This window comes from Hibiscus syriacus, unplaced genomic scaffold (assembly GCF_006381635.1).
Source record: "Hibiscus syriacus cultivar Baekdansim isolate YM2019G1 unplaced genomic scaffold, ASM638163v2 tig00111095_pilon, whole genome shotgun sequence".
Classification (NCBI taxonomy): domain Eukaryota; kingdom Viridiplantae; phylum Streptophyta; class Magnoliopsida; order Malvales; family Malvaceae; genus Hibiscus; species Hibiscus syriacus.
Window position 1 is genome coordinate 5,209,511 of NW_024062980.1, and position 27,795 is coordinate 5,237,305.

Genomic DNA, 27,795 nt, shown 5'->3' on the forward strand with positions numbered 1-27,795 from the left:
GACCATTGTCGGAGCCACTGTCTTTGGATGCCAAGCAAATTTTTCCCATTTGTTCTTCCATACAATGTCCATTACCTTCAGTCCAAAGGGTTCTTCGCTAGCCTCCGGGAAGACAAAGATGTCCACCAAATAAACTTTTTATTTCTGTGTTTTTTACTTTTCCTCAGCCTCGGTGGTTTAGAAGCGCTCGAATCTTGAAGCCGGGGTCGAGGATGTAGAAGTGCCTGGATTCTTCTTGGATATGACCATGGTGTTTGATGTGACAAATTTTAGGGAAAGATCAGAGGATTCTAACGGCAGTAATGGAGGGTTCTGGGTGAAAGGTGTAAAATCAAAGGAAAGAGAAGTTGAATAAGAAGTTGATAAAGAGTAAACGGTGATAAGAAATAGGAAGTAGACAGTTTTGGAGAAAATTAATGGGTAATGGGTGGTGTCTTACAAGTAAAATAGTAAAATTTGAAAGGGAAAAGAGATATGGTATTAGTTATGAGATATTTAATTTGACTAAAAGAATTAATAAAATAAAGAGAATATATCTTTTCCTCTTAAAAGTGTCGCCAAAACCATTTTTTTAGGGTTTTTCTCCCTCTCATGCATAAGCTTCATCCTTAAGCTGCCATGTGTACCCTAACTACAAAAAGAAACAAAAATAGAGAATAAAGTAAAATAAAAATAGATTATTTATATATAGACTGTAAATTATGTTGCCTAGGCAACCAAATTTGTTCACGAAAGAATGGCAACTATTGGGCATCATGAAGTAAAGACGCTGGTTTATCATGCAAGATGGGTGCCCAATTATACGCCTTTAGTCGTTGACCATTCACCTTAAAGTTTAACCCATCATCCAGGTTCTTAATTTTTATTGCGCCATGATTATGGACTTGATGTACGATGAACGGTCTTGACCATCTAGATTTCAGCTTGCCTGAGAATAGCTTGAGTCTTGAATTGTAGAGCAATACTTGTTTTCTAAGAAGAAATTTCCTAGGCAAAATTTTTCTACCATGCCATCTTTTCACATTTTCCTTATAGAGGTGGGCATTTTCATACACCTGAGCTCTAAATTCATCCATTTCATTCAGGTCCAACAATCTTCTTTCTCCATCAAGTTGTGCATCCATATTGAGTTTCTTTATGGCCCAAAATGATTTGTGTTCTAATTTCACGGGCAAATAGCACATCTTTCCATATACTAGCTTGAATGGTGACATTCCGATTGGTGTTTTGAGTGATGTTCAGTAGGCCCACAATGCCTTATTGAGCTTTGATGACCAATCTTTGCATTTTGGGTTGACCACTCTCTCAAGCATCTGTTTGATCTCATGATTCGAAACCTTAACTTGCCCATTAGTCTCAGGATGGTATGTCGTAGCAGTTCTATGACGTACCTTGTATCTTTTCAGTGTCGTGGCAATTAATTTGTTGTCAAAGTAAGTACTTTCATCGCTAATAGTTGCTCGTGGTGCTCCAAAAAGTGTGAATATATTTTTGTGTAAGAATTTCAACATAGTCTTGGAGTCATTACGACGTGTAGCCACGGCTACAACCCATTTGGAAACATAATCTACCACCAAGAGTATGTACAGATCACCAAAGGATGAGGGAAAATATCCTATAAAATCGATCCCCCATACATCGAAGAGCTCAACTTCCAAATTGTTTAGCCATGGTATCTCATTTCTCTTAGGTATGCTCTCAGTGAGCTCACAACAATCATATGACTCATAGAAGTCATGCATATCCTTGAACAAGGTGGGCCAGTAGAAGCCGGATTGAAGGACCTTTGTAGCAGTCCTCATCCCACCAAAGTGTCCTCCACACGGGGATGTATAGAAAATGAAATAAAATCTCCTTATGTTTTTCTTCAAGGATACACCTGTGGATTATTTGGTCGTCACATTGCTTGAATAGAAATGGTTCATCCCAGTAATAGTGGCGTACATCATGTCTGAATTTTTTTTCTGCTCTGGGTAGATAAATATGGAGGCATAATACCACTAACAAGAAAGTTAACTATGTCAGCGTACCATGGCACAGCCATGGAAAATAAAATTTTCTTGTCAAGGAAATCCTCCTGAATATCCTTCATGTCATGGAAAATGTTTTTGTTCTGTAGCCTGAACAACTGATATGCTACTTGGTTTTTAGTACCTTTCCTATCATTTACCTCTAAATCTAATTCTAGCAATAACAATATCCATGTAATAAGCCTATGCTTTTTTTATTTTTTATTAACTAAGTATTTAATGACAGAGTGATCAGTGTGTACGATAACCTTAGTTCCTATAAGATATGGTCTAAACTTATCAAAAGCAAATACCACGACAAGCAATTCTTTTTCAGTGGTGGTATAATTAAGTTGTGAATAATTAAGGGTAAAACTAGCATAATAGATAACATGGAAGATTTTACTTTTTCTTTACCCTAGCACTATCCCTACAGCATAGTCACTTGCATCGCACATTAGCTCAAAAGGGGCATTTCTGTCAGGTGGAACAATAATTGGTGTCGAGGTAAGTTTTTCTTCATATTAGTGAACGCGTTGAGGCCTTCATCATTGAACATGAACAATTGATTTTGTTGAAGCAGCAAGCACAAAGGCTTTGAAATCTTTGAATAATCTTTGATAAATAACTTGTAGAATCCTGCATGCCCTAGGAAACTTTGTATGCCCTTCATAGTAGTGGATGGAGGTAAATTCTCAATTACTTCCATTTTGCCTTTATCAACTTTGATGCCTTGGGAAGAAATTTTGTGTCCCAACACAATTCATTCAGTCACCATGAAGTGACATTTCTCCCAATTTAACACAAGGTTGGACTCATCGCATCGCTTAAGCACTTTAGATAAATTGTCGAGGCATCGGTCAAACTCATCACTCGAGAATGAGAAGCCATCCATAAATATTTCCATGAAGTCTTCAACCATATTTAAGAAAATGGCCATCATACACCTCTGAAAAGTTGTCGAAGCATTACATATTCCGAACGATATTCTTCTAAAGGCATAGGTACCATACGAGCATGTGAAGGTGGTCTTCTCCTGATCTTAAGGTGATATGGTGATCTGATTGTATCCAGAATATCCATCAAGGAAATAGTAAAATGCCTTGCCTGCTAACTGATCAAGCATTTGATCGATGAAAGGGAGAGAGAAGTGATCTTTCTTCGTTGCCTTGTTGAGTGTCATGTAATCCATGCATATCTTCCAGCCCGTGACAATTATTGTAGTCAAAAGCTCATCATTCTCATCTTAACCACAGTCATGCCACTCTTATTTGGCACGCATTGAAATGGACTAACCCATGAACTATCGGATATGGGATAGATCACCCTAGCATCAAGCTATTTTATGATTTCCTTCATCGCCACTTTTTTCATTATCGGGTTAAGTCTCCTTTGTAGTTCCACAAAATTGAAATGGTTGTCTTCTAACTGGATCTTATGCAGGCAAATTGTAGGGATGATTCCTTTTAAGTCTGTCATGGTCCATCTGAGAGCTTTTTTGTTCTATGATAAAACATTCAACACACTTCCCTCTTGCTCGGGGGTTAGACTATCAAAAATTATAACTAGTAAAGTCTCATCACTACCTAAATAATCGTATTTCAAATGTAATGGCAACGGTTTAAGTTCTAAGGTATGTGAATATTGTATTGAAGGTTTTAGATGAATAAATTCATTGAAATCAACAGGTTCGAATCTCATACATGGTTTAGCTTGAAGTAAACAATATTGTTCTTCATCCAATGAATTGTCTTCAGACTTCGTACTTTCTCTTCTTTCAGTATGTCTATTATCTGCTTCAATCAAGAAACTTTTGCCTTGGAAAATATTTGTGTATGCTACATTCAAAAAAAATTCTCCTTGGAAACAAGTATTGTGTTCCTCAGATTGTAAAAATATTACACTCTTCCTGTCGGAGAATTTTGTCTTGGCAAAATTTATAATACTCGTCAAGATGTAAAAAGTTTCCTTTTCCAGAATTTTATGTTCCATCATCCTCCAATGTGTTATCATCTTAAATGTAATGGCATTCTTCATAATTATCAATTTATTTAAGAGTGGAGAACACATTGATCGTGATGCTTTGATCAGCTACCCTCATCATGAACTCTCCCTTCTTAAATCTATTAGAATAGGCTTTGTAGCTAAGTATGGACATCCAAGAATAATAGGTGCCTTTTCATCGGCTTCACAGTCTAGAATGAGGAAATCAGTAGGAAAGATAAACTTGTCCACTTTAACAATCACATATTCAATTTTGCCATCCGGACGAACGTGTGATCGGTCAGCCAATTGTAAAACCACAGTGGTTGGTCGGGCATTACCCATTACAAGATTAAAAAAATATGGACTTAGGCATCAGATTTATGGTTGACCCCAAGTCACAAAGATCTCTTCCAACATATCAATCACCGATGGAACATGGTATAACAATGATGCCAGGATCTTTTTACTTCGGCGAAAATTTACTCATTGTCAAACAATATTATGTTACCGTGACAACAGTTTCTATTCTTTCCACTTTTCTCTTCTTTTTGACAATGTCCTTCAACAATTTGGCATGGGAAGGCATCTACTCAATGGCTTCAAGTAATGAAACATTTATATGCAAACTGATCAAGGACATCAACAAACTTTCTAAACTGTATCTCATCATTATTCTTCTTCAACCACTAAGGGAAAGGTGGTGGAGGTCTAATTTCATCTACTACAGGTCGTGAAGCAACTTTTTCCTTGGCAAATAATTTTTTACCATTAGTGTGATGACTTGTCGAACTCTTATTTCTTTTATTCTCCTTAGCTAGCTCTACTTGTTTCGCAATCTCAGCTTGATCTTAAGGTTCTTCATGTGTGGTACCTTGGTTAAAATTTTATAGTTTCTCTCCCCAAAACTTATCCTCAAGATTAATATGAGTACTACTCCTCAAGGTGAGCATAATGCATTGCTCCTTTCCATAAGGCTTAGTGACCCGAATGTCGCTAAGGTGACTTCCTTGTGGGCGCGAATGTAATGTTGTGATAATTTATCCCACTTGATTCTCTAATGCCCTCAATGATGAGCTATGGCTTTCTAATAGAGTTTTTTAGCTTTGCAACAGAGTTCCTTGATTCTTGATTATTGATGAGTGTTCATGTATCAAGGTCTTTGTTGAAGCCATGAAATCTTTTGTCGATGCCATAAATTCCTACAGTTGAGCTTCTAGAGAGTTAGAATTTAAAGGAGATGTGATACGTTTATTATTACCTTGTCATGGCATTTTTTGATGTTACAAACTTCAGTGTTGAGAAATGTTTTGATATGGCATGTTAAAATTTCCTGCATAATTGTTATTATTATTCCCTTGATTACCCCACGAAAAATGTGGATGTTGTCGCCATCTAGGATTGTATGTATTGGAGTACGGGTTATTGTTGTTACTTCTATTAAAGTTACCCACGAAATTAATAGAATCTTGGTTTTATGTGTATTCACTTTCATGATGGTTTCCTCGGTAGAAAATGCATGGTAAGTTAGATACTTCTTTCACCTTACTAGAACGCTGTAAAGTTTTAAGCATGTTAGTTATATCATAAAGTTGGGCAGAAAATGAATCCTTACTGTCAAGTTCATACACCCCATATATTCTTTTGCCGGTTCCAAGCCTTGTAGATGGGAATTGATAGTCATTTCCGATCGAGGATATCAAAGGCTTCCCCTAGTGATTTGTCGAACAAAGTGTCATTTGCTGGCGCATCTAACATCATGTGAGTAGGTGCATTGACATCGTTTTAAAACATCACAACTTGAGTCCAATCGTGGAATCTGTGGTTAGTACACTTACGAAGCATGTATTTTTCTATCCCAACACTCGTACAAAGATTCATCATCGTCTTGGCGAAAACTTGCAATATCATTGCGAAGTTGGGTGTTCATGTTGTGTGGGTTGTAGCGAAGCAAAAAACTTTTGCATAAGTCAGCCCAAGACTCCATTGATCCAGAAGGGACGCCACTAAGCCAAACTCTTGCTCTGTCACGTAGAGAGTAGGGGAACAGTTTAAGCTTCAGCACATCTTCATGCACTCCTTGTTGCCTGAACGAATCACGTATTTCAAGAAAAGCACAGACATGATGTCTAGCATCCTCATTAGGCGAGCCACCAAATTGATCGATGGAATTTAGTATATTGAACATCATCGATTTAAGCTCAAAATGGGTTGTCTGTATATCAGGTGCCACGATTCTTCAAGAATCATATTTAAGTGACCTCATATTACCCGTGGTCTTGCAACATTTCTGGGAAGATCATTTGTCGCGACATCGGGATCTAACTGATCTTCTATATTATAGTCAGCTTGATATTGTTGTCGATTCATATAGTCTCTGGCACGTTGGTTACGTCATCTTTGTCTGAATGACTATTCAATCTCAGGTTCGAATGGTTTACCAGCAGATCTCAGGGTCATCCAACGACAAAAACCTTCAAAAGAAAATAAGAAAATAAATGAGTTAAATTAAATAAAGAAAGTGTGACAATAAATAAAAATTTGTTATGCCTGAAATTATCAAAATTCCTCAAGTTTCCAATCCCCGGTAATGGCGCCAAAAACTTGATCGCTTGTAAATCTGTGCTAAGGCAACTAAATCTATGCAAGTAATATAGTAGTAAGTAGATTTATCGTCTCCTCAGGGATTTGTGGGAATTATTGATGTTTTGTTATAGCTAGAACTAGGTGTCACGAGCTAGTGCTGAAATTTTTTATCGAAACACAAAACAATTAGTATTAGAGGAAATATATAAATGGGAAATTACTGTCTAGGCAAGAAATATTGTGAAGTATGGTGTACAGAAAAGTTTGGTCGAGGCAAGGAAAATGTGCAAAAGTAAACAAATAAAATTTGTTAAGGCAAATAAAAGTGTTGAGTTCGATATATTCAGAAAAACCTCACACAATCAGAGTTCTTAGGGACACTTAGGTTAGTTTTACTATGGTGAGAAGTTATTCTATGTCTAGAATGACTTAGTATCCTATGCTTAAATTGGCCGATAGGATTACTAGAGTATTCAAAAACGGTTGCTATAGTAATACTACTCGACGTGAACTACAACCCTTGGTTTGTCAAACTATTGTTGTGGCAATACCCCTCAGCGTAAACTACAATTGTTGCCTATCCTACTCAAGTAGATGCCCTTTTTAGTTGAATGAACCCCTCTCCTTATCTCTAAGGCATATTAGAACCTCACTATCCCAGGTCAGTCCCATTGTTCACGTAGATCTTTCCTAATTCTCTTGATATTAGGCATCTATTCCTAGAAGAATGGAAATATCTCGAAAGCTCTTACAAAGTCTAGGAGTGTTTTGCTGAGGCACCAGGCAATCTCTCAAAGGCTCTTATAGTGTCAAGGTAAAATATTAAAATAATGAACAAAACAACATTAAGCATAAACAAACTTCTTCATTCAATAACATCCAAATAGTGTTTCATCAAAACAATAACATACACCAAGTAAAGTAGTTCATGGTGCGGAAAATATCATCCAATAGTTAAACAATAAGTACAAGTCCTTTAAATGAATTGGAAATTAAGAAAAAATGAAGAAACACTCCCAAACATTGCTCTTTCGTGACATTATGACCACCACCACGCCAGCTCTAGCGGGCAGCCTCTCTCGATGACCTAGCCACTGCTCCGGTGAAGTTCGGCCATGGAGGAGACCAAGGACGGTCGAGTGGGTGAACGGTGGAAAATAAGGTGATGCAACCGCTTACTCCAAGCCTAGGGTAAATCCTCTCCTTGAGTGTGTACTTTGGACGACTATAATGAGGTATTTATAGTTGGAATTTCTAGGGTTTTATGTCCTTGGAAATTCCCAAAATACCCTCATTAACTTTAACATGTTTCAAATAGAAAGGCGGCTGTAAGTGGTCAATTTTATTAAAGGGCGTGATTGCATTTGAGGATAAAGCTAGGAAAATGACTTCAGCAGTTGTAGAGACACGTCAGATCTGTAAGATAAATATTGTCTCGGCAAGAAAAATATGTTCCTCACTGTCGTCTTCTTATGTTCCTTTAGCCCTGGGAAATAGTTTTTGTCTACACAAATAAATTTTTTCTTAGTTATTTCATTCATCAACACAGACAACAAAGAACCTTCTTCCTCAGCTGCATCAGTTAAGCCAAATAAATCTTACCTAGGGAAAACTTATCCACCACATACAAATATGACCTAAATGAAACTAAATGTAACTAAAATGCTATGACAATGGGTTTTAGACACACAATAACTTAAGCAAAAAGATAGAAAACATAGTCTTTTTACAGAGTTATCAAGTATTAAGGCACTTCGATCGGATCAAGGTGGAGAATACTTGAGCATAGAGCTTGATGAGCTCCTAAAAGAATGTAGGATTGTCTCACAACTTACGCCACCTGGTACACCACAGCAGACTGGAGTTTCCAAGAGGAGGAATCGAACATTGCTATACATGATTGGATCAATGATAAGTCATAGTGATCTTTCGACTTTTTTTTGGACATTCACTTGAAACAACCTCTTTCACACTAAATTGTGTTCCATCTAAATCGATTGAAAAGATACCATATGATATATGGACTGGGAAGTGTCCTAGTATATCTTTTATGAAGATTTAGGGTTGTAAAACTTATATCAAATATCACATGTCTATAAAGCTTGAACCTAAATCTCATAAGTGAATATTTGTTGGATATCCTAAAGAAACTAAGGGGTATTATTTCTTTAACCCTAACAAGAACAAAGTGTTTATTGCTCGAACGAGAGTCTTTCTCGAAAGAGAATTTCCCTCAAAGAAAGGGAAGAGTAGAAATGTTGAAATTAGAGAAGTTCAAGAACAACAAATCGATGAACCCGAGGTTAAGCATGTTTCACAAGTTGTACAAGAGAACGTATGTACCTGAGATATATGGATTTCTAATTACCACACATGGAGACTTTCTTCTTATGGATCAAGATGAGCCTAGAACTTATCAGGAAGTAGTGTCGGGCCTAGAATCTAAGAATTAGCTTGAGGCCATGAGATCTGAGATGGATTACATGTCAGTAAACCAAGTATGGTCTTAGTTGAACCACCTCAAGGGGTCAAACCTATAGGATGTAAATGGATTTTCAAGAAGAAAGCTGACATGGATTGTAATGTACATACATACAAGGGGTGATTAGTCGCTAAAGGTTTTCGACAAGTTCATGGTGTACACTATGACGAAACCTTTTCTCCTATAACTATGTTTAAATCCATTTGGATTTTGCTAATAATAGTCGTATTCCATGATTATGAAATATGGCAAATGGACGTCAAAACCGCTTTCATTAATGTAAATTCGAAGAGGATGTGTATATGACACAACCAAAAGGTTTTGTCGCTCCAGGAAATGTTGGAAAGGTTTGCAAGCTACAAAGGTCTATTTATGGACTAAAGCAAGCTTCTTAAAGTTGGAATCATTGTTTTAATGATGCAATCAAAGAATTTGGTTTTATTAGAAATGAAGATGAACCTTATGTTTATAAGAAGAATAGTGGGAGCATAGTTGCTTTCCTAATCTTGTATGTAGATGACATACTCATCCTAGGAAATGATATACCTACTTTACAGCTTGTTAAGACTTGGTTAAGTAGTTTCTTTCCTATGAAAGATTTGGGTGAAGTATCGTATATCTTAGGAGTTAAGATCTATTGAGATAAATCTATAATACTTCTAGGTTTGAGTCAAAGTATATATATAGACAAAGTGCTGGAAAGGTTTAGTATGGAAAATCCAATAAATGATTCTTGCTTATGAGACATGGTGTTTCTCTTTCGAGGAAATTTGTTCTACAACCCCATAAAAGAGGGAACGAATAAGTAAGATTCCATATGCTTCGTCTATTGGTTCTATCATGTATGCCATGATATGTACTCGACCAGATGTATCATATGCTTTGAGCATGATGAGTCGATGTTAGGGAAACCTTGGTGATAATCAATGGGTTGCAGTTAAAAATATCCTTAAGTAGTTGAGAGGAACTAAGGATACATTTTTTGTCTATGGAGGCGAAGAAGAGATTAGTGTAAAAGGTTATACTGATGTCAGGTTTCAAACTGAAAATATGAGTCTCGATCGTAATCAGGTTTTTTGTTTTGTCTTAAAAGAGGTGTTGTGAGCTAGAAAAGTTCAAAGGAAGACACAGTAGTTGATTCTACAACAGATGTTAAGTATACTGCAGCCAGTAAAGCAGCAAAAGATGTTGTTTGGATCAAGAAGTGTATATCTGAACTAGGGGTTATCCATAGTATATATCAGATGCTGTAGAACTCTATTGTGATAACAATGGAGCCATTGCACAAGCAAAGGAACCAAAATCTCATCAATGATCTAAACATATTTGTAGCTGTTTCCATCTCATTCTAGAGATCATAGATCGAGGAGATGTGGAGATATGAAGAGTACACACTGATAGTAACATTATTGATTCCTTGACGAAGCCTCTGTCACTACAGAAGCATGATCGTCACATTGAGTCACTTGGTATTAAATTTGTGAGTGATTGGTCTTAGTGCTAGTTGGAGATTGTTATAGTATGCCCAAAGATCAATCATATGATGATTGTATTGATACGTTTTATTTTCAATATTTATCAAATAAAGGCATTACCGTTATGTTCTTTTATTGTATTTCTGTGCATCGAATAATCTAACATATAATAAAGTCCGTATATTAATGTGATTATTATTAAAAGATCCTTAGTCAAGTATTATTATGGGCATGGACAGTAATAATACGCTTAAGACTAACATGGTATTGATTGATGACAAAGAGTTGTCATTGACATATAGATGTCAAAATTAATACATGAATATATTATCAGAGAGCAATATATTGGATTGACCTACTATGAGCATATGTCTTGGATTATTATGTGATGGTAACGATATTGCTCATAGTGATAAATATATGTATAATCCTTAGACTTTATATCATTACAAGCTCAACATATATTGTCGTATGTTTTTATAAAGTTAAGTGTGCTCCATAACTGATTGCACTATAAAGATTTACATTAAACATATCACTATATATGTAGCGGGGTGTGAGTGATCGAGATAGGATTCGTCCTTCCTACATAATAGGAAAATATATAACAAGCCACTTGATTGCGTGAGACAAGAAATGCATGGCCATGCTCGAATAAGTTGATATGATATATCACAAATTATTCATTTATTATAGTCTACTCTAGTTATCAATAAATAATACATGAGCTACACAAGTGTGATTGTTCCAATACATGTGCCTATTCTAGATATAAAGGACAAAAGGATATAATACATTAAAAGAGTTAGTCACGGACATGTTATGTCAAATCATGACATCCCGTAACTTAGGTAACAATGACATATTACTAGATGTCACTCATTGTTTTTAATATTAGAATAGTTCTAATTATTACTACTAACGTTACAAGAACCTACAGGGTCGCACCCAATAGTTGTAAAGAGAGCAACTCATAAATGTGTCACATATGTCCAATTTGATTGTACATGAATAAATTGTGTATTTAATATTAATATATATATAATATATATATATATATATATATATATATATATATATATATATATATATATATATGTGTGTGTGTGTGTGTGTGTGTGTGTGTGTGTGTGTGTGTGAGTAATTATAATTGCACAAGAATACCGGATTTAATAATATAATTAAATTAATTATACTCCCAATTAAATTCAGAATATTTAAAAGTCCTAATAGCTAGGGCGACACATATATAAGGGATATATTGGCCTAGAAGTTGTTTTTATGTCTTTTGAAAACCCCCGAAATTCCTAGAACCCTTTTAGAAAAGGTTTTGCTTTTAACAACTATTCAACTGGGTGAACTAAGTAGAGGCCGAGATGAATTTTCGTGGAGGCTAGGATTTGAATTGTTCGTGATTTCTTAGTCATTGTTGTATTTGTTGATTTTTAAGGAACCCACTGTAAGTAATTGTATCTCTTCCTCCCAGTTTCGGATTTAACGTACTTGGATCGCAGGTGAGACCAACACATTTTTGTTTCCGCTGCGCCTTAGGTGTGTTGACGGTCCCAACAGTAAAAGCATTTTAGAAACTTGTATTATTTAACCATTTTAACAATTAAGTATAGTTTGATTTTTGGCTCTAAGAAGACAATTTGGTCATTATCTTACTCACATGGATACATTAGTCATTTTCTTAATCATATGGGTAATTTCATCGTTTCTTACTCATGAAAAATTATTTTTTTCTAATTATCATAAATCATTTTTGTAACATCCTAATCCAGTATGACACAAAGATTGACGGACTATGACGTCACATGGATCACCAAAGTGGCTAACCAAAATTTTTCTTTAAAACATCGTATTTATTTGCATAAAATCCATAACTTAACATATATAAAAGTGTACTTCAAAATACTTGTTCTTTTTTTTACAAATTCGAGAGCCCCCACAATAACTTGAATTTAAGTTTACAAAATATTCAACATTTCATCTTGACCCAACAATACACAGGTTCATTTACAATACACAGGCTCCTCCAAGAATGCTCTTGATCCTAAGCTCAGTGCCACACTAACAACCAAATATAAATACATGCATTCTCTATTGATCTTGCTAAAACATACTTAAACATTATTAATCATACTTGCTAGCATATGAGTATGCTAACTAAAACATGCGTACAAAAGTAGGTATCATACAAGTCAAGTCTTATGAATCCTTAAATTTTAGGGTTTTTAAGTAAAATTTAACTTGTTAATATTGTTCTCACTTGATGTCTTATTGAAGGATTAAAGACTGGTTTGGGTACCTCAACCATGATTCTAAAATTCCCATAATTTATTATCTTTGAAAAAGAGGTAGTATCGATACTGACTTATCAGTATCGATACTGACTCAGGAGTATCGATACCAAAAGCTTGAAATTGACCTTGAGAAAAAGGGTAGTATCGATACCCCTATGGGGAGTATCGATACTCGACTATTTTGGAATTTCAGTGTCGAGATATTTTCTTAAGGTATCAAAATCGGGCTTGCAATATAGATACTCTACGAATGAATATCAATACTCCTACTTATAATTCTTCATATTTTTGCCTTGCTTATGAATAGTATAGATACTTATTCTTCCAGTATCGATACTGACACCCGAAAATATCCTATTTGGGCAATTTCAAACCTTTCTGACCCTTTTTATTACCCTAAGGAGGTCTTCAAACATTATTAGTAATTTATTTACACTTATTAGAGTCATAAAGAGGCATAATATAGCTTAAAAACACATAAACTTAAAATCTACCATGAACATTATATTAAATCCTTCAAAGCTAATGTAAGATACATAAATGCATGGTAATGCTTATAATTGTCATAAGAAGGTTATAAGGGTGTTACCTTGATGGATTGGCTGAAGAAAACTCCTTAAACCACCCAAGTCACAACTTTTTATTCCCCTTGCTTTGGACCCTTCTCCAACCTCTTTCACTAATACACAAAAAGATTATCTTACTAGCTTATTTATGAGACTATTGGGAGTCTAAAAATATTTCTTACAATTTATCCTACCCTAAACAAAAGCTAGAATCCTTATTTTCATAAACTCCCTTAAAAACACATTTTTGGTTCAAGCTTAAAACTTAACATATGGGGCTTGAAATGAATCTCTTGAGTTGGAGAATAATTTCCTTACTTTAGATAAACTCAACTAAATGTTGAAATCCTTAAAGCTCAAATCTTGGATTCACTTGGAAGAGAGAAGAAATGGGGAGAAGATGAAGAGTGTTTGGTGCAGAAGATAAGGGAGTGGTTCATGATAATATCTTAGAAAATTAGGGGGTAAGCTTCTTATTTGTAAAAGGGTAAATTACACTTTAGGTCCTTATCCTTATAATTCTTAATAAACTTATCCCAACCTCTTACCACTTGGGCCCAATTCAAGCTGGAATCTAACTTAATCTCGGTCCAGCTATCTTAATAAGTCATTTGGGCCCTAATAACGGGTCACGAGTTAACTCGAACTACTAACCCGGGATTTAGGATATTACAATTTCATTCATTATTACTTATGAGGGCTATATAGTCATTTTAACCTTGTAAGGACATTTTAGTAATTTTCTCACTCTTTATAATTTTAATCTAAATATTTCAGCCATAAGTTTGATCCAAGGATATAAAGGAACACTTTTTATAGTGTTTTGTTCTTATTCGATTCCATTTACGATCATACTATAGGTCCAAAGCATTTGTACTACATTATAAATTAAAAAAAGTTTAAGAGATCATTTGAAACATTTTATTGACTATATATGTTTAATCAAAAGTTCTTTCAAATATAAGAATGTAAAAAATAACGACTAAACTTGATATTGTATGACAAAGTTATGCCAAGGTTACTAATTCCAGGGGGTTCGAAACCACTATGCAAAATAACGAACCCAAGTTTACCATTTTTTGATTATCTACTTGAATTACGTCAGTTAACTTAACAATCTCGAACTTATTCTTTTTTGGAATTGTATCAATACATACTATAAGCAATTGTAAGAGCCTAAAATCAATTAAGATTTCTAAAAAAAAATAAACACAATGACTACTTCATCAAGTCAATGAGCATCAAAGAATCAAAAGTGTTATATTTTGACCAAATAAGCCAACCCGAAACACAATATCTTCCAAAATTAACATATACCTTGAAATCATCATTAATATTGATACTTGTCAATATAATTTTTGAAGGATTAAAAAAGAAATTAATTTATTTGGTGTTCAATGGACTCATGTTTTATGATTTGTTTTAATTGTGAGCCTAAAGTAAGGGCACCATTTTTGTTTTACAAAATTTCTTCATCTAACTTTTTTCAAATTTTGAAAAATGAAACAAAAAGAAGAAATACATTTTCAAATATGGAAATCTTTCTTGGGAGTAAAAAAAAGGTCCTTGAACTTGATGATACTCGCTCTGCCTCAAAAGCCCAAAATAAAGAAGTGGGGCAAGAAGAAAAAATTGGGCAAAATAGGAGAATACCTGTTTGCATTTGAAGTTGGCAAAAATGTTCAAAAGATCCACAAGGACCAAGACATATGCCCAATTTGGGTACAAAATTTCGTAAAGAAAAACCACTTGTTGTTAAACTATTGAATTAAAGAGGAAGAAAGAAAAAAATTTATGAAACTTTTGGTAACTCAAGATGAGAGTTTGGGTTTGGTGTCAAATGTGGTAGAAGGAAGAGACCATTCAAAGAGGTAGAATCTTAGCATTCATGCAATAATGAACCATTCAGAGGTGTAAAGAATATATACAAAGTGAGCACTATTAAAGACTCTGATTGCGATGATGTATCAATGATGAACATGACTAGCATAAAAGACCATGAAATCCATTACAACGAGAAGGAATATCGTTGCTTTGATAGTGAGAGATAAGAGAAAAAAGAAGTGAAGGTTACCTTCAAAACTAAATTGATCTCATGTTGAAAATATTAAAATCATGCGAGTAAGTATGCATCAATTTGAAGTAAAAAATCGAAGCAATTACTCTGACGGAGCAAATGAGCTTAGAGATAGAATAGGCATTAAGATTATATACTCAACTACTGTGAGAACCCAAGGCTACCACACTGATATTGGGTAGGTTCAATAAGAGAATCCTCTTTAAAGGATGACTGAAGTCTTTGCTTTGAATATGGAAGAAGACAAATGGTTGGCATGTCGACACCCATGAGGGTATCACTTGTATAAAAATGATGCATTACATTGATAATAGACACATTCAATGTAATTGTATTCATAATTTCAAACCTAGATGCAAAATTTTTACATATCTTTCAATGAAAGATAAAATTTTGAAAACCTAAAAAATAGAGGAAATCATATTCAGAGTGACAGAACCTCAAGAATGGAGAAGCTTAATCTACGAAAGAGTTGTGGTTTTGAAGTGTGGTATGTTACCCAATCTCTATGATGTTTTTAAATGATTTTTTAAAGAAGTGAAAATTAACTTCCAAAGATTTCTGGCTTTAGTAGGTCCTTGAAGCTATCATTAAGTCTTTCGAGCATGATGATTAAATTATTCGAGTCATCTATCAATATTTCAAACATAATATGAATTCATTTGGGTCGTCCATATGACCTTCAAGCAAGAAATTTTAATGATATTTGTGAAAAATGAGAAAGTGATTTTCAAAGTTTCTCATTTAATATATTCAAAATTTGAAAATTTTGAAAAGTAAGAAAGTGATTTTCAAAGTTTCTTATATGATATGTTATTTTCAAAATTAATAAATCCTTATGGTTATCAATAAGTCATTCGAGCATGATAATCAAATCCTTCGAGTCATCTATTAGTCTTTCGAGCATAATGTTAAGTCCTTATGGTCATCTATAAGATCTTTGAGCATAATGTTTTTAAATATATTTATGGAAAAATGAGAAATTGATTTTCAAAGTTTCCCATTTTTAGAAAAGGAAATTTTTTAAATGTAAGAAAACGATTTTCAAATTTTCTTTCCTAGTAAATTATTAAGAACTTCAGACCATCAGTAAGCCTTTTGAACATAATAGTTTAAACTTTCAGGTATCCTAACAAGTTAGAAATCTTAGAAAGAAAATTACAATTTTTACAAATCCAACTTTCCTGGAGAGTAGTGGAGTAGATCAATTTTCAATTTTCATATCCAACTTTGCTAGTATGGTAATGAAGTGAGTTAATTTCTAATTTCTAGATCTGATCTTCTTTAAGATTAGTGAAGTATATCATTTTTGCATATTTGGTCTTCCTAACCTTGGTTCAAGTTTCCCTGAAAATGAGCAAAGTGAATCAATGTTTTTTAGAATTGGTTTCTCTAAGGAGCAGTGAAGCATATCATTTTTTTCAAATTTGGTCTTCTTGCAGAGCAGTGAAGCAAATAATGTTCGATTCAATTTCCCCTAAAGAGTAGTCGAGTGAATCAAAAAAATTTAGATATAGTCTTCTTGAAGAGAAGTGAAGCGGATCATTTTTCTCATACTTGGTCTTCTTGAAGAGCAATGAAGCAAATTAGCATAAATTCAACTTTACCTAAAGAGCAGTGGAGTGAATAAAAAATTTAGATCTGGTCTTCCTGAAGAGTAGTGAAGCATATTCTTTTTTTTTCATATTTGATCTTCCTAAAGAATAGTAAAGCAAATCAACCTCAATTCAACTTTCCCAAAAGTCGCAATGCAGTGGGTCAACCTATTTGATCGTTACAAAGTTTTCTAAAGATTTCTTATTTATTAACTAATTCGGTCCATCTTTCAGACTTTCAAGCAAGATGATAAGTCATATGGGTCATATATAAGAAAACCTTAGGGTATGATATTCTTATAAAAAAATCAACTAGACATCCTTAAAAGAAGTAACAATGTCGTCCTCAGTCTGACTTCCTCGTATAGAGTAATTAATCGTCTATATCAAATTTAATATTTTTAGTTGTTAAAAATGGAAAAAAAATATGAAAATAATGAAAAGAAAAAAATCTTGTGATGCACTAACTAATGAGAATTTTATCTTTTGCAAGGCCAAGTGCATGACTAGGGGTTGATCGAGCGAGAATAATTTCAAACTAAACCAAGCGCACATGTAGCCAATCAACTCAAAACCTAAACTTTAGGGTTTCTAAAAACCCTAAGCTATCAGTCATCTCAATCATTGGATCTAGTGGTTATCCAATGGTATAGAATAACCCTAATTTCTAAGGGTTTTTAGTTATATGTCATTTCCAGTTGACCAACAAGCTTCCAGCTACAGCCGAATGTCAAGTTGCGACCTCAAGTCACCGACGAGCTTCCAAGTTGATCTCACAAATGAGGTAAATCCCTCAATATTTGAAGCACTTAATGCATTGATTGTTACGTTATCGATGCACACAATCGGCCTTAACACGCCTTAGAGTCAGGGCCTTCATCATTGGTATGACTAGGAGTGTGCAAAAAGATTTGATATGATCTCTTCAATCTATTGATCTAGTGATCTGATCCGAAAACTCGGATATCCGATCTTTTTTTTTATTTTCGGATAATTTGGATTGGATATCTGAATTTTTTTTGAATAATCAGATCGAATTCTGATTAGATAATTTCAATTTCAGATTATTCGAAAATCCGAAAAAGATTGGGTTTTTAGATTTTAGATATCTTTAGCCTAATAAACGAATAATCCACTAACACATTAAAACTCTAACTCAATAAAAATTATGAATTATGTGTGAGTAATTATATATATATATATATATATATATATATATATATATATTAGAAGTACAAAATAAGTTATATTAATTCAAAAAAATTAATTATTTTTAATCAAATTAAATTTTAAATTTAAATTTGAATATTCAGATATCCGATCCAAAAATTTGTATATCCAATTTTTCGGATCGGATATGAATCAATATTTTAGGTATCAAAAATTTTAGATTAGATCGGATTCGATATCTGAATTTGCACACCCCTACATACGACACATGTAAATAGGAGAGAATAGTCTCGTCGGCCACCTACAAAACCCATACATTAAATGATTATTTAGGGGGAGGCTTTTCGGTTAGAGAAAAACAAAGGAATGAGATATTCATAGAGGACTTTTTTGTTTTTAAGAGAGAAAAACAGAGAGAGATTCGAATAAAAAAAGATGAATGGGAAGGGGAAAAAGCAAAAATCGAGGAAGGAGAGGAAAGCCCTGTCGACAAAGGTAGTTCATTTTTTGTTGTTTTGTTTAGGGGATTATTTTTAGAGCTTACCTATTCTCGTTTCGGGGCATGTAGAAGGTCTTTTGGGTTCTCCAACTCTATCCACTAAGAGAACCCCATAGAGGTCAACATGGAGACTTTGGTGCGTTTGGTTCACGGAATGTAAGATTACCAGTGAGAATAAAAGATTATTAGGGAATAGGATTACTTGGAATGTTGTATTTTGTGTTTGGTTGGTTTAGCAAAAATGTAAGATTATCGTGTTTGGTTAAAGGAATAAAAGATTATTGGAATGTATATTTGACCAAATTATCCTTATTATATATTTGTTTTTTTAACAAGTTGGAAAATATTTATATATTTTCTTTAAAAAAATTAAATTCATAAAATTTATATAATTTTTTTTAACAAAATTGAGAATATAAAAAGGTTTAATGAAAAGGTAAAATTTTATTTTAACCCCTAAACTTCATATAAAATTTTAATTATAGATTTGTTTTGTAAATATAAAATAGTTTAAGGATAAATCTGTAAACCTTCGTCGAATTTTTATTATTCAATGACAGAATAAGGATATTTTTTAAAGAAAAAAAAATTAAGGGCATTTTAGTCCAAAATGCCGGTAATCCAACAATACCTAAGGAAATGGAGGTAATGACATTCCCGATAACATACCCAAAAAATCTACTACTGGTAATGTAAGATTACTGGGAATGACATTCCCGACCAACCAAACAGGGAAATGTGAATTCCATTCCCATGAGAATCTCACATTCCCCCAACCAAACACACCCTAGGCTGCTTGTTGTAAAGGGTCTCACTCCTTTGATTTTAATTTATTTAAATTTATTTCATTTTTAAAATTATAGTATTTATTTTTGTTTCTTTTCATTTTAGACCTTACTTTCAATTATGTGCATTTTTTACCTTTTTATTTAATGTCCTGTTATTTTTATGCGCTTTATATTTCAATCCTTAATTCATGCATTTATATTTTCCTTTTATTTCATATTATTTACTTCTTGTCCTTTAATTTTTAGATTAATTTATATTTATATTTTCTGATATTTATATTTTCCCCATTTACTTTTCTGTAATTTTTATTTCAGCACTTTAATTTTCTTTGTTTTTTATTAGCACCTTTATTTCATTTATTTACATTTTAGTACCTTTATTTTCTGTATTTTTTATTTTGACACCCTGCATTCCTTTTTACATTTCAGTGCCCTTTACTTACTGTAATTTATTTGTTAGTAATTTAAATTTCAGTACTTTATTTTTAGCATTCATATTTTTGCATCCTTTCGGTTAAAAATTCTTTTGATAAGAGATTTATCTTTTCGATTAAAAATCCTAAAAAAATTGAATTTGAAGTATAAAAATAAATTTAGTTGATTTTTAAAAAGTTTAACCAAGTTGAAAATCATTTTTAAATTAATCACTGGTATCTGATCTATTGATGGACTAATCCAGATTGGGTATTGCAGGGGCAGGGGCAGGGGCAACCCTCCCAACTCAATTTGCTTCGTTCACAAACATCAAGGGTTCAAATTCCTGACATTACATAAAAGATCTAGTGTCTCATCCCACTAGACCAACAGGTTGTTGGTGGAAATCATTTAAAATGAAATTTTCACGTTTGTTTGGACTTTGAACAATTATGGAAAGATATAATTAAATCCAAAAACAATTTTACAAATATTTATTATATCAAAATATAATAATTCAAATCCGAACAACATATCATTCTAAATTAGTCTCTAAACTTTTAAATATTTTAATTTCATCCTTAAACTATGACTGTCATTCTAAATTAGTCCTCAAGCTTTTAAACATCTCATTTTCATCCCCCAAGTTGTGATCTTCATTCTAAATTCCCCAAACTTTTTAATTATTCAATTCTATCCAAAATTATTTGTATATACTAATCACATCTCTTGTTAATAAAATCATTAGGCAAGTTATATTATTCTATGTTTGAACAAAATATATATAGGTTAAACTATGGTTGAGATGGATTACATATTTGGATGAATTTAGGGATGACATTGAAAGATCTAAAAGTTTAGGGAACAATTTATAATGAGATTCATAGTTTGGGGATGAAATTTGAATGTTCAAAAGTTTAAGGACTAATTTAGAAGGGGGGATATAGTTTGAAGATGAAATTGAAATATTTAAAAGTTTAAGGATTAATTTAAAATAAGGGTCGTAGTTTGAGAATATATGATGCAATTAACTGTATCATTATTTAATAAAAAACATTTTCTAAACTCAAAGATGGAAATTTAGGGTTTTAAATTTCTACCTTGCTTAATAACACAATTTACACAATTTCCAATGTTCCTTCGTTACCGAGCTTGAACTATAAACATGGATTTACCAAGATTTCAAATCAAGCATGCACTCAATTTTTTTTTTTTTTAGTTTGATTCTCTCAAAATCTCCACTAACATAATGGTGAAAGGAGAACAAACAAAAACAATTGAAATTGAAGAATGGAAGTCTGAATTCTTTCATTCGGAGGAGACCCTTCCGAACCCTCGTTCTTTTTATCAATCTTTTTAATAAATTTTCTTTTATTTAATTATTATATTTTATGAAACAAATACATTTTTCATATAATGAAGTAATGAATGGATCATTCATCCATTCTACGGTATATTCAACATGAAAAGGTTTAAATTTCTTCTAATGTAATTTTAATCCTTTATCAATTTAATCGGTATTTATCGTTATATTATCTATTTTTATTCAAATTCATTTTTAAATGGATTTGGGATTCGGATTTAGGAGTGCTATAGAAATTGTGAAGAAGGCAAACATAACTCAATAGTTGTTTCCAACTTTTTGACTGCTCAAAAGTCTCATTTACGAAAATACAAAGCTTAGATTACAACCTTGACAGGAAACTAAAAGGGTTTTTTTTGTTTCCTGCAAACTTTGCCTATATGTTAGAACTTAAAAACAATACATAAGGAGGCATGGGGACGAGCCATGATTGCATTGAATCAGAAGAAGCAAGTATTATGTGAAAAAGGCTACACCAAAGCAAATTATAAACTTAAAAACATGGCGGCGCATGCATGCAGATGGTAAGATCTTTTATTTATTAGTGGCCACCCATCCCTGGCGAAAGGGATACTTGTTTTGGCGGGTTGGGCAACGCCAGTATGGCCAGCAACGCACTGACGGCCGCCGCTATTGACCCGAACACAAACGCAGGCAAGTTGCCTCCCCCAAACGCATCGTCCAACGGCCCACTAATTACCGATATAAACATCTGCAATTTCATACATGCAAATCAAATCAGTTTTCAAGTGTTCATAATCGTGCATTCAAATTTATACGTAGAGAGACATGTTTTTCACCTGTGGGATAACTATAGACATGTTTAGCACTCCTAGGGAAAGACCTGCCACGTTCACAAAATTTCATTGAATCAGTGGACGGATATATATTATGCATATGCATATGCATATGCATGCATGTACGTACGTATTTATGTATGTATAAAGTTAATAATACTTTACCTTGACCACCACCAGAAGAAGAGCAATAGATGGATGCCAGAGCGAATGGAATACTGTATGTTACCTGCATAAAAAGACAAGAGTTGTCGTTATTGCTAAAGACTTTTCAACATATACAATGGCTCAATTATTTTGAAAATCACTTTTTTTCCACTAATTTCAAACACTTAAAAATTGATTTAAAATCATTATTTTGAAAAGTGATTTTTAAAAAAACCTCAAAAGTTCAATTTTTTAGTTTTTATTTTGAAAAATCACTTTTGGGGTGAAATTATATTTTTGAATTCAATTATTTAATTTTTATTTACAACATAATCTTAAAATAAATATTTTATCTTTTCAAAATCACTTTTTTAATAACAACTCTAAAAAGTTAAATTTTAAATTACAAAAAATTACTTTTAAAAGTATTTTTACTGCATTTTTCAAAATCGTTATTTAAAACCCATACTACGAAATTGTCCCTAAGCCACAAGGGTCAACCCCGGTGGATTCAATTGGTAGGATGCATCATTTTCCTGAGCCATGTCACGTTAAAATAATGTCAAAATATCACTTGAAAGAGTAGAACTGTTTATAAACACGACAGGGCTACCCTACTAGTCTATTAATAGACGGCATCGGATACTTAATTGACGACCGTGCATGGACTTATACCATTAAATAAAGGATCAGGCATAAAACAGTTATGCTTAGAAACAAAAGAGATGATTGGACTAACCGCAAGTGGAATGCCCAAAATTCCGAATACAGCCAACGCAGATCCTTGAACATTAGCTGGAGGATGGGCAAGTACGGGCCCAGCGTGTTGTCGCCATGCCTCGGCAACCTTGGTGATGAACACCGTCGACGCCAAGCACGCGCACAAGATGAAGTTGACGATCGCCCACACGTTCTTTACCCCGCCGATCAACCGCCCCACCGGCTCCAGAACCAGCGACGTCAACCCCAAGACGATGGAATTTATCATCAACCCGAACGAGCCCGCTCGAACACCGTCGCCGTAGATCTTGACTTCGTGTACGTTGCCTTTCACTTTGCCTCCGTAGACCTCGGTCCCCATCCAATCAGTGTCGAACAATAAGAATGGGAACCAGGCTATCCAGTTAAGGCAAGTCACGAGCAACAATATCCACATTGGCTTCTTCAGGCTCTTGAAAGCCGAAACGATCTCGCCCACGAAGGGAGAGGCCTGTTTCGTCTCGTCCTCGTCGACTTGCTTAGTGAACGGAGATTCCTTCACGGTCGTGACGGCGGTCACCGTGACTAGAATGAGGATTACGATGTCGATCGTGAAGCACGATTTGAGGTTAGCACAGTAGATATCGCACGCTATTGTTTTCGTGAAAGGGAAGATCTTGTAAAGGTGGGGGTAAGAACCGGCGGCGTATCCCAACACGTTGCCGACCGCCATGAAAAACGAGAACCAACCGTTGGCTGTTCTCATTTTTTTGTGGTCGTTAGCCGATAAGTCGGCGAGTAGAGCTCGGCACGGACCCTGCAACATGTTGTTAGCGACGTCGAGGATCCAAAACCCAATGACGAATATAGCGACGGCTCTGGGTTTAGTCGGTTTCTCCAAGGAATCGCCTGCATGGTGACCTATGTCTTTGGCGAAGCCGATGAGGAAAACGGCGATGGATACCGAGGCGGCTCCAGCAAGGATAAAGGGTCGGCGTCGACCGAACCGAGAGGTGCAACGGTCACTGTTGTATCCAACAATGGGTTGAACGAGAAGACCGGAGATGGGACCGCAGAGCCATATGAAAGCAGCCCATGTATGGGGCACACCGAGGGTCTGGACGTATGGAGTTAAAAGAGACAACTGCAAAGCCCACCCGAATTGGATGCCGGCGGCAATGGAAGCAACAGTGATGATTTTCCTAATCGAGCTTGGAGCTGGCGGGTTGATAACTCCGTTTTCCATTCTGCTTGCCAATGTTTTTTTTATCTGTAAAACAGGAATGCTTTGTGTTAATAATACATATAAAAAATAAGCTCAAAAATTCTTTTGAATTGACAAAAGAATTTTATTTATTATATTAATTGTTATTTTTTTATATTTTACATTATTAAATTTTAGGATAAATTTTACAAATGGTACTCCAACTATAAAGTATTATTTTATTAAGTCTCTCGACTATTAAAACTTACAAAATGGTCCTCCGATTATATAACATTACTTTATTAAGTCTCTTGATTATTAACAATTGCAAAATGGTCACAATACTATTTATTATGTTCCAAACGCATTCTTTTTCGTTAAAAAATAACAGTTGGCTAAGTTGGATGTTAACGTGATAACAAAGATATAACAGTCGTTTGAGATTTTATGATCATATTTTATCATATCACAGTTAATATATTAACGTTCAGCTCAGAATACTTTCAAATTTTTAATAAAAAATTATGAGTTTGAAATATAATGAATACTCAATTGTTCATTTTATAAATTTTAATAGTCGAATAACTTAATAAAGTAATATTCTACTATCATGGAACTATTTGTATATTTTACCCTAAATTTTAAGAAGTAAAATTCATGTGGATAAAATGGAACACTTTCCAAGTGTATGAAAAAAGTTAGAAGAGTAGCAGATTACATGTTTGAATTCCCAATCGTAACGATTCCCTAGATCTTACACGTCAACCTTATGCTTAACTTCAATATTCTCATGTGATTAAATTAATATAATATTTATTTAGTTAATATTATTATTCATACAATATATAAAATCTATAAAATAAATATATTTGTACATTTAATTTTTTTAATTTATAAATAAAAAGTATTTAAATATAATATATATCGTATAAATTGTTTAAAAAATTAAATACGTATTAATAAATAATACACAACTGTTGCTTAATACACCTTCTCAGTGTTATATACTATACATTTAAAACTATATTATATAATATTTGAAACATTTATTTATCGACAAAATTTAATTAATAATATACATGAAACCAAAAACACTTAGTAACAGTGGCTAATGCGTGTATAAGTCAGGGTGGGCATGTAACTCGAATTTTTCTATATTAGTTATTCATTTGACTCAAGGTGTTCATTCTGAAATTTTATTTGTGCATATCTTATACGATTGTTTTTATTATTAATACATATATATACGTACTCTAAAAAAATTATGGATCCGCCATTGCTTAGTAAACAATAGTTTCCTCATTTGAACAAAAAAACTTACCAGCTTTTTCCCGGTAGAGCTAAATATTTATGGATCTGTCACCACTTTAATTTCTTCCAAACTCTCTTTTGGTGAAAACAATTGATTTCCTGAGGTTTTATGTGACCCCGGGGGTTGGGGGTTTTGGAAAGGGGGGGGCTAAGTGTTGAGAACTAAGCTGTGTTCAGAATGCAGAAAAAGAAAGAATCAGTGTATCTATTTATATAGGGCTTGGTTTCATTGTAAATATTTATTAAAGAAATTGAATGGGGACCGTGAAATGGATAGTTCAATAATACAAGCTGACTTTAGATTATTATTTATAAAAATATTGTTTGGTAGGAAAGAAAAAAAAATATATGCTTATCTGCATGAATATTATTATTTTAGATATACATCATATTATTAAAGCAATGAAATTCTTCCGGTAGGAGATTCTTTTACATTTTTTCCTTTTCTTTTTATGTTTTCATAAAGAAGAATATTTACAGAACTCATGAGGCAAAAAAGAGACTCACTAGTCTTACAAGTGAAAAATATAAAAAAAGATAAAGATAAAAAGGATATATATATATATCCTCTAAATAGATTTTCTTTTAATGCATTAAATATCTTATTGATCGGTCCATTTAATTAGGGGTGGAAAATTTTCACTCCATTAAAAAACTATTTTTTTAATTTTAAAAAAATATATAAGTTGAATTATTCAAATTAAAATAATTTTTAATATGAATTTTAAATTTAAATTAAGCTTAAATTTATAAAAATTTGAATAACGAAAGATTGAAAATTTTAAATGATAAAATGATAGTGAAATTAACTAATCTTTTTATTTTCTCTCGATTAGATTGAATACTCAGTCGACAATTACTTACCTAAGCCAATAAGATACGAAAGACAAGTAGGCGGCAAAAGATAGATCGTGCAAATTGCTTGGTTGTAATTGTTTTGTTTTCTGCTGTTTTTGTCCTATGCTATGTTTTTTATTCTGTTCTTCTAATTTCCCATTTATTGCAATAGAATTGGCTTTTAGCTTCCACAAGGGAAAATTTGGTTCCATAATGCAACAATAATAATAAGGATAAAGAAAAAGGAATATTTGTTCATGGCATTAAATATTTCATATATCTTTCAAATTTTGCAATAATGTCAGGGTTTTGAGTAATAAATGAAAGACAAATGAGACATGTTCCAAAGAGTTATTATTCACATTCATTGTCTGTCTCTGTATGTTATGCCTTTCTTAGTGTGAAAGAGAAGGAATCTTGGTTTTTCTTTTTCAGTTGTATTACCCCCTCTTTTACTCGTTTATTCGCAGTTGAGTGCCGGATAGAGATTTTCATCGCATTACACCCACATATTTATGAATTTCGGATAGAGATGACATCGGATCAGGTTGGGTCAGATTTTTTGTCAATTCAATCCAACTCAAAAGACATATACTCTTTATCCAATCATACTCAAAGAGCATATTTCTTTTATCTGAATTTGAGTTAACCCAAGTTTTTTAATTTAAACTCGATACGACCCAACCCCACAAAAAATAAGGACATAGTTAAAAAAATAAATAGAGATGGAGTATTATAGTAATTAGCCATAAATTTATATGAAAAAATACACTATTATCCCATATCAGTTAGGAGGTTTTTTACCCTCAACCTGAACCAAACATGACCCAATCTTATCTTATATAAAATTCGACCCGAGTCCGACCAAAATTTGACCCAAACATTATTTAAAAAAAATGAAAAAGAAAAAGAAACTACCCATTTAGGTCAAGCCATGTCAAAATTCAATAATTTTGAGTTAAATACTATCCGTAATTAGAGATACATATGCTCAAATAAGTATATGAGTACCAATATCTCTTTCAAAAAAAATATACAGTCCAAGTTTTAATCCATGTATAAAAACCCAATATAAGTTTTACCGTGCTGGGGAAAAGATAAAAAGAAACTGTTGTTTCTAGAGGTCTCAAGTTCGAGCACCAGAGATTGTAAGATATTTGAGCATTCATTGCCAAATGGTTGAGATGTTAGAACCAAACCATAAATAAATATGAAAACAAACCAAGATCTAATCATGCCAAACTATCAAGAATAAAATAAATACTAGATTTATTGAAGCTTACTGAATCCATTGTTGAAAATTACCTAGAAGGTTGATATCTTGAAGATTTTCTTATGGTTGTGATCTTCCAAGAAGATAGAATTTCCTTGAGTATAAAATCTCTGACGGGGATAAGAGAAAATACGAGATTCTATTTCATGGGGTATATAATCCCTTTATATAGCTGATTTAAGAATCAATTAATGTGTGTACTTATAACCTCTAT

The 27,795-nt window shown here is 33.3% G+C and overlaps 1 protein-coding gene across 3 annotated transcripts; it reads right to left on the reverse strand.

The window, feature by feature from the left end:
* Positions 1-917: 917 nt before the first annotated feature.
* On the reverse strand, positions 918-25,635 carry LOC120152837 (sucrose transport protein SUC2-like). 3 transcript variants are annotated; one of them, XM_039164960.1, is made up of 7 exons: positions 22,997-24,249; positions 22,276-22,339; positions 22,114-22,157; positions 21,849-22,025; positions 20,302-20,309; positions 12,808-12,814; positions 918-928 (listed from the first exon to the last, which is right to left on the reverse strand). In XM_039164960.1, exons 1-4 carry the CDS (start codon positions 24,200-24,202, stop codon positions 21,855-21,857), a joined length of 1,485 nt encoding a protein of 494 aa, XP_039020891.1. In that variant the 5' UTR covers positions 24,203-24,249; the 3' UTR covers positions 918-928; positions 12,808-12,814; positions 20,302-20,309; positions 21,849-21,854. The 3 variants fall into 3 exon arrangements, with proteins under 3 accessions (XP_039020891.1, XP_039020890.1, XP_039020889.1); XM_039164959.1 differs by lacking the exons at positions 918-928; positions 12,808-12,814; positions 20,302-20,309 and adding an exon at positions 25,482-25,635 and having other exon boundaries at positions 21,562-22,025; positions 22,997-24,226; XM_039164958.1 differs by lacking the exons at positions 918-928; positions 12,808-12,814; positions 20,302-20,309 and having other exon boundaries at positions 21,562-22,025.
* Positions 25,636-27,795: the final 2,160 nt, after the last annotated feature.